The 7,400-nt window shown below is 60.9% G+C and overlaps 2 protein-coding genes across 2 annotated transcripts; both read left to right on the forward strand.

The window, feature by feature from the left end:
• Positions 1 to 1,869: 1,869 nt before the first annotated feature.
• On the forward strand, positions 1,870 to 4,428 carry LINJ_20_0640 (hypothetical protein, unknown function; the record flags this gene model as incomplete). Its single annotated transcript, XM_001465158.1, has 1 exon — positions 1,870 to 4,428. The coding sequence occupies one exon, from the start codon at positions 1,870 to 1,872 to the stop codon at positions 4,426 to 4,428; it is 2,559 nt and encodes an 852-aa protein (XP_001465195.1).
• Positions 4,429 to 6,104: 1,676 nt separating this feature from the next.
• On the forward strand, positions 6,105 to 7,400 carry LINJ_20_0650 (hypothetical protein; the record flags this gene model as incomplete). The annotated part of the gene is made up of 1 exon (XM_001465157.1): positions 6,105 to 7,400. The coding sequence occupies one exon, from the start codon at positions 6,105 to 6,107 to the stop codon at positions 7,398 to 7,400; it is 1,296 nt and encodes a 431-aa protein (XP_001465194.1).

The raw sequence follows: 7,400 nt of genomic DNA on the forward strand, positions 1-7,400 counted from the left end.
CACAAACACGTCGGGATGGCGTAGGCGCCGGCACACGAAAGAAGGTGGCGGGGATGCCCCAGGAAAGGGAGCTTGTGGTTTTGTGTCGCCAGACCTCTCTCTCCGTTTTCACCCCGAACACGCAAACGGATGCAGCGGGAGAGCGCACGGAGGCCATCCTGGGAGACGGAGTGTTGCCATCGCACCACTTTTTTCCTGCTTTCCTTCTTTCTCTGCTGTCCATTCACAGCGGATGTGTGTATCGCTGCCGCTCAACAGAGGCGAAACGGACGTAGTAGGAAGGGTGGAAGAGAGGGGGGTGATGACAGCGTGGGAAGGGGGGTGCGTCTCCTGTCAACCACACTAGAAAGAAGATACGGCCGACGCACATACATAGAGAACGGACGCAAAAAAAAAAATTGCCTAAGTGAACATGACGCGCCGCAAGTGGCTGTGTCAGTAGCAGAAGAGGGGCTTGCGCTGTGAGTGACTCTGAGCACTCCCCACCCTCCGCAGCACCGCAAAGGAGTGAGCTGAGTCAGCAGCAGTGCAAACTGCGAAGCACGGCATAGGAAGCGAGGATGCGATCCGGGAGCCGGAGGAGGGGAGCTGTCTCGATGCCGCCGTTTTTTTTTCCTTTTTTCGCTGTGCTGAGCTGACATCCGTGCGCCTCTTGGTCGCCTCTCCACACTCACCAGCCCCCCCCCCACCCCTCCCTCTCCTCTCTTGCCTCCGTCTCGCTGACCGCGCTCTGGATGCGATGGGCTTTCGTTTTGCTCTCGCTCTCTCCTGCTGCGTTCACTGGTTCCCGCGGGCACCAAAGGACGACGCGATGGCAAAAACGACTGTTGCGAAAAGCTGAAAGGGGGACGCACAAAAGCCACTCGCCGAACGAGGGCTCTGCCCACCGCTGAGCGACTCCAGCAAGGCAACGGAAGGAAACCACGCTGGTGCTCCTCTGCGTGGCCATGTCCTGCATCTATGGGGGAGAAGGGAAGAAGAGGAGGAGGGAAGGTGGGCGGGCAGTGATGTTCGGGTACCGGTGCGTGATGGGTGACCTCCGCACTCGCTTTTTATTTTGGCGCTGTAAGCAAAGACGGAGGTCATCCGTTTCTTGTGTTGCAGCGAAGCTCTGACGTCTCCCACATCTGCGCGTGTAATATCTATAAAGACGGTGGTAACGGTTTCACTGGCACAAAGGCAAATACGAGCAACACGAACCACGTCAAAGGTGTTCGCTTCTGCGCGGCAGGCATGTGGCTGATGCAAGATGGCCCGCCGGCGACGACGGCCGGCGCATCTTCCACAACGCAGTATCTCGGCTCTCAAGCTTTTTCTCTGTGAGTTGGGGGTGGGATAAAAAGACGCATGCGCAGCTCGTGCCACGCTCAGATGGAGTCATGCCGTCTCCCTGCCCCTCCGACTCCCCCACCTGGACAAAAAGAAGACAAGGTAACCCAGCAACGCTGTCCTCGCACGCTCTCTTTCTTTGTGCTTCATCTATTCGCTTTCCGTCTTTCCGCTGCTTCCATTTTGAAATACAGCAGCCTTCGCAAGTTTCGCTGTTTTGTGTGTTTCGCTCTTCTCTACACTCTCCCTCTCGCTTGTAGTGGCGGCGAAGATAAAAGGCGACAGCTTCAGTGGGCCATCAACAGAGACACATACGCCATCACCCCCCACCCCACCCTGTCCGTCTCTCACCAGCAGCTCAGGCTCACGTTTACTTTGGGGCGTGAAGTGCGCAGCTAGCACACGTGCGCGGACCACCTTGTATTCTCGCGCTGCTCCTCCTCCCCTCCCTTTACGGTCTGTAACGCACTTCATTCGACGGACGCAGATCCGTCGTGGATCCGCGTCGGTGCAACTGTGCGTGCGCTCCGGACTCGTGCAATGGATGCCGCTGAGGGCGGCGGCACGCACGTCATTCAACTTGTGAGTGACGACTACTTCCCCTCTGAAATCGATGAGAGAGAGCCCCAGCAGCAGCTCAGCGGTAGTGGTTCTCGTGATGGCGGCGCATCGGCGCAACTGGGTATGACCGCGTCCAGCTGGCAGAAGCTCGAGGCGTACATCTACTCCGACGCCGCGGTATTGGATCTGCGGTCGCACGCGTGGATTTCCATTCCCAGCGCAGAAGCGCGGAGGCGCCGCTGGCGCCTCGTGAACTGCATGCACGAACAGAACCCACCCATCTCCATCACCATCACGGATCTTTCTTCGTCGGTGAAGCCGGGTAAAGCACCTTTCCCCGCGGCGCCTCAGGAGGTCACGGCCGACCACCAGACGGCAAAGGCGCCGCCACACGTCGCCGCGGCTCCGCCCCCTTCGGTTTCCTCCACCCCCTTGCCGTCTTCATCACCCACTGCCAGCACGAGCATACTCGCTACGAACGCCTCGCAACACGGCGCTGCTTCCCCGCATGTGGCACGCGAGAGCGAAAGCATCACGGCGGGCGGGATTTCGCGGGACGTGTGTATGCTTAGGGATGGAACAGTAAAGGCGAAAGATTGGCATCCGCCGATGATTGCGCCAGACTCAGCAGGCGCTCGAAACACAACGAAGTGGCGGCTGTCCAACGCGCCGTACTTAGCTCGTGGCTTCACAAGTGACGTGTTTCCGCTCGAGTGTCGCCAACTGCTCGAGGACTTTCCCATGGGTTCGCGGGCGGAGAACTGGAGCATGTTTGTTGTGGCGGCCACACTCAGTTTTTATCAACGGCAAGCGCACACGTGGGCGGCCTCGTGGTGGACGTGGAGTGCCGAGCTGGCTGGAAGCGGCGGCAGCCTGTCCAGTCGGTGGCTGACTGCGCCAAGTACAGCTGCTCCCGCGAATGGGAGCGGTTTGGGCATCGCAGGGAGCGTCAGCAGCACTGCTGTAGACAGTACCGCTGCCGACGCCGCTGCTTCAGCGGTGCTTGCACCACTAGTGGGCGTGGTGTATGCGGTGCGCATTCTGCTCCTCTGCGTACTGTACGCTCTACAGGGCTTGCTACGCGCTGGGCGCCTTGCGTGCGCCCGGCTTTTACGGTTAGAGACGTCGTCCACTCTTCCAGCGAAGGACTCCATCATGTGGACCCTTGCCACGAACAAGCTGTGGCGACTGCAGGTGGAGTTGATGCTCGCCAGCACCGCCTTCATCCTGCTTGTTGTGTACGTGCTGGTGCTCATGCGCTACCGCAAGTACACGCAGACGTTGGAGTCGTGGGAGACTGCGATGGCGCGCCACACTGCGGGAGAGGCGGCGAAGTGGGCGGCGCAAATGAATGTCCGGCAGCGAGGAGCGCGCACCCCAACGTCCGCGGCCGTCTACGCAGGAGAGTCCCTCCACGACAGCGCGAGCAGCGGCAGCGGTGGCAGTACCTTCCAGGCTCCTATGAAGGCGTCCTCGACGCCTCTGAGTGGCCAAGGGAGCTTTCAAGAGGAATCGCTGGAGGAGACTCTGCGAGGGGCGTCGGACAGCGCCGCCGAACGCCAGGACCAGTCTTTTTGGTACGTTGACGTGAAGAGTGAGGCTACCGAGGCCGCCGCCTCCTCTGTCTCCTCCCCGCGCCGCCGGCCCGAAAGCAGCGATAGTGGCACAGACAACACCCTGATAACTCAATCGTCTGGCGAGATGCCTCAGGGCTCTTTCCGCGGTCGTGGCGCTGCTGCTGCCGGCGGCGTGGACGTAGCCGCGGGCAGCACCGCTATGCCGTCAAGCCTACCGGCTAGCGTTGCCTCGCTCACCGGGAGCCTTTCGTTGCCGCTGGTGATTAGCGAGCCGCTGCATGGGAGTGGTCGTGGGCTGTGCAGCAGCAACGGCAGCGGCGCCGTTCACGCCCAGCGGGCCAGGTCGCCGTGGCTGTCGGCAGTGTTGGAGTCTTCGAATGCGTCCGACGGACCGGGCGACCGAACGCTACCGTGGAGGCACGCCACGCCACTGCAAGCCTCTGAAGGCGCATCGAGCGGCTCCGCAACGCCGCGGAGAGTGGAAGCAGCGCCGCGAAACCGAAAGTTCAGTCGAACAGCAGTGCGGGCCCAGCCTGTGCCCTGTGTCTACTCTGCCTCCACGTCTGTGGATCAGGGCGCAAGCGCGGATGACGGCCACGTCATCGTTACGAGGGCTTTGCCTGCATTTTTCATGGATACGTCACCGGCGTTTGTAGCTGCCGTCACAGGGGATGCTGTTTGTCTCGAGCCCAGCGTAGAGCAAGGCGCCCGCGCGAGCGGTAATGCTGGTATGAATCAGGACAGGAAGGGGGAGGACGGCGTGGAGGCGAGGCGGCAATCGCCGCAGCCCGCGTGCACTCCCAATGGCAAGGCACTGCACTTGCTCCCGCCTCGCCCAACTGCCGCCCGTGAGGATGAGACAGGCAGCGCAACTCGAACCTTTCACGAAGGTGCTCTGGCGGCGTTGGCGTCGAAAACGATAATGAACTCGGAAGATAGTTATCTGCTCCTCTCACCTTAGGGGGGGAGGCATTGTGGTGCGCTGGCATGCAAATGCCCGCCGCCGTGGATGCGGCGCGCCGACCCCACGCGACGCCACTGAGCCGCGTGTTCATGTCTCTCCCCGCTCTGCGCGTAGCCGCACACCCCTTCCCCCGCCTGCCAGCCCGCCCCCCCCCTTAGGCAAAAGCCCACACTTGAAACGTTCGCATTTGGCTGCTGCACGCTTGGAAATATGTACATATATATATTTCAACATGTCTGCTCGCTGCCACGGAACGTTAATCGAACTTCATTCTACCTCGGACGTGTCACAGGTGCCCAACCGCGCGGTGCGAAGCATGTCGTAGGCACGCGCGTTACAGCAATGCGCCGGCTCAGTCATGCGAGAGGACGGCCCCTGACTCCAACTCGACTGGCCCACCTACCCCCTGCCTCGCAGGCCTTTCTGACGCGACGCCATCCTGCGATTCAACGCCGACATCATCAGCGATGCATCGCTCTCACCTTCCTTGCGTAGTGGGTGCTTGGCCCTGTCAGCACCAGAAGTGGTCTGGCATGCGGCAGAGGTGGGGGGCTGCTTGGCCTCCGCTCACATGCAGAGAGTGGGTGAGCCGGGCCGCGTGATTGGATGCACTGGGCGATGCCCTCGCGCCGTCATGACCACCTCGAAAACGTTTATGTGAGCACAATAACCTTTTTGTTGTTTGTGTGGTGAGATCGTGCGACCCTCTTGTCGTTTTCGCCCGTTGTGCATGGGTGACCGACCTCTCTGCCTCTGCCTCTGTGTGCGTTAGGGACGTTGGGGAGTGTCAGGTCTATCGGTGCCAGCGTGCATCTCTGTCCGCCTGTGCGCCTTCAATTTCTTGGGCGTTTTTTTTTTCGCTCACACACGCATAGTGCGATTTACGAGTACCTCTATGTGTATTCCTTTACCGACTCCCTCTCCATGCCCACGTCACACATGTGAGCGTCATCCCCCCCCACCTGCACCCCCACCCTTACAGCCTACCAAGACCTCCCATGGCGGCCTTGCTTTCGCGGTCGCTCTCCCCAACGGGTGTGGGCAGGTGTGTTGTTTGTTCATCGCGTGTTCATCTTGTGTGCGTACGTGCCATCACCACCGCCTCTTCAGATCACAACCAAAAAAAAAACAATGACAGAGGCGGCAGTGCCAAAGGGTTTGCCGATGCACCCGCGCGCAGCACCGGGTGCTGCAACAGCTAAGACGAAAAGGAGATGGGGATAGCTCTGCGCACGTGGCGCGTAGGGTGCGGGTGGAGTGTGCATCTCTCATCCCCTTGCCCCTCCCTCCCTTCTCCGCTGACGTGATCCCTCTTACCCCTGCGTTCTCCCGAGACGTCGGCTGTGCGGATATGAAGGGGCGAGGCAGAAAACAGAAAATGGGGGGAACCTCTGCCACCTTCTTCGCGCTCTTTGCTAATGCTCCTCCCTGCGCTTTCCACCACCACCACCCTCTCTCTCTCTCACGCCATCCTCTCTCTCTATATATATATGCATGTATAGATCTGTATACACACACACGCACGCACGCACGCATCCCATCGTTTCCGCTACGGAGTATCACCGCGTACTCACTCAACAGACCTTGCGTAGCAGCCTTCTCCCGGTTTCCCATCCCCTCCCCTCCTCGTCTCTCTTTGGCACCCGAACAGAGTGAACTACCAAGGTACAGCCATGAGTGAACCCCACGTCCCCACCGCTGCTGCGCAGCGGCCTTCTGCAGAAACAACCACTAACGCTTCCCTCGCAGCAGACGCGACTGCTCACACGAGCCCACAGGCACCGCCGCCCCCGACCGCTTCTGGTGCCTCCACCGTCTCCGTTAGTGTAGCCGAGGCGAAGTCGGTCGCCGCCACGCTGTCAGACGTAGCCGACTCAATGGAGCCGTTGCTCGTGGGCAAGGTTGTGTCCTCAGACATCGCCCAAGCGCGCTCGCAGCCCTGCACCTCTGGCCTCAACGCTGTTCAGAGCGGCGCAGGTGCACCAGTGGGTGCTAACGTTGGCAAGCAGGACAGGTGTTCTCCACCCGCGAAATCTACCTCGTCTTCCTCTTCTTCGCACAGTGGCGACGAGTCCAGCGATGAGGCTGCCGACTTCGAAACGAAAGAGCTCATGTTCGCCTTTGGACGCTACGTCGGCCAGGTGAATCCGCGGACGGGGCTCCGTCATGGCCACGGGTGTCAGCACTACAACAACGGCAACGTCTACACGGGCGAGTGGCGTGATGGCGCCCCCGACGGCTTTGGCGAGAAGCACTACAGGAACGGGGATGTGTACCGCGGCAACTGGCGCCAAGGGAAGCGCTCCGGCCGTGGTGTGTATCTTTTTGTACAGGGGGACATCTACGAAGGCATGTACGCGGACGACAAGCCGGAGGGCCAGGGCACCTACGCCACCCTGAGGGGCGATCGCTACTCGGGGCAGTGGAAAGCTGGGCAGAGGCACGGCAAAGGCCGCGAGACTCTCGCGAATGGGCAGGTGTTTGTCGGCAACTGGCGTTGCGGCAAGAAGCAGGGCCGTGGCAAGCTCTGCCTCCCCGGCTCTGAGAAGTGCATTTACGGAATTTGGAACAACGACAGGTTCTTCCGCGAGCTCACGCCCAACGAAATGGGCGCGGATGGCGCCGAAGACGTTGTGGACGCGTTCGGCGCCCAACGCCGCCCGTCCGCGCCGTCTCTGGCGCCGCCGCGGACGGAGGCCCCTCCATCCAGCGCGAGCATAACTGATCGCGTGCTCATGGGGGTGACGGCGCTGGAGAACCGTATGGAGTCGCTTGGGAGAGCACTGGAGAGGGTGATCACCGGCGGTGACGGGGACGAGAGCGTGCACGTGCCACGTGCCGCAGCCATTGGAGCCGCTAGTTCGACGGCAAGTGATGTAGCCGTCTCAGAGGAGTGTGCTGAGCCTCCGGCGCAAGACTTTGTCGTCAACAGCCACCAAGAGAATGATGAAGACGGCGAACAGGGCTAG

This window comes from Leishmania infantum, chromosome 20 (genome assembly GCF_000002875.2).
Source record: "Leishmania infantum JPCM5 genome chromosome 20".
NCBI lineage: Eukaryota > Euglenozoa > Kinetoplastea > Trypanosomatida > Trypanosomatidae > Leishmania > Leishmania infantum.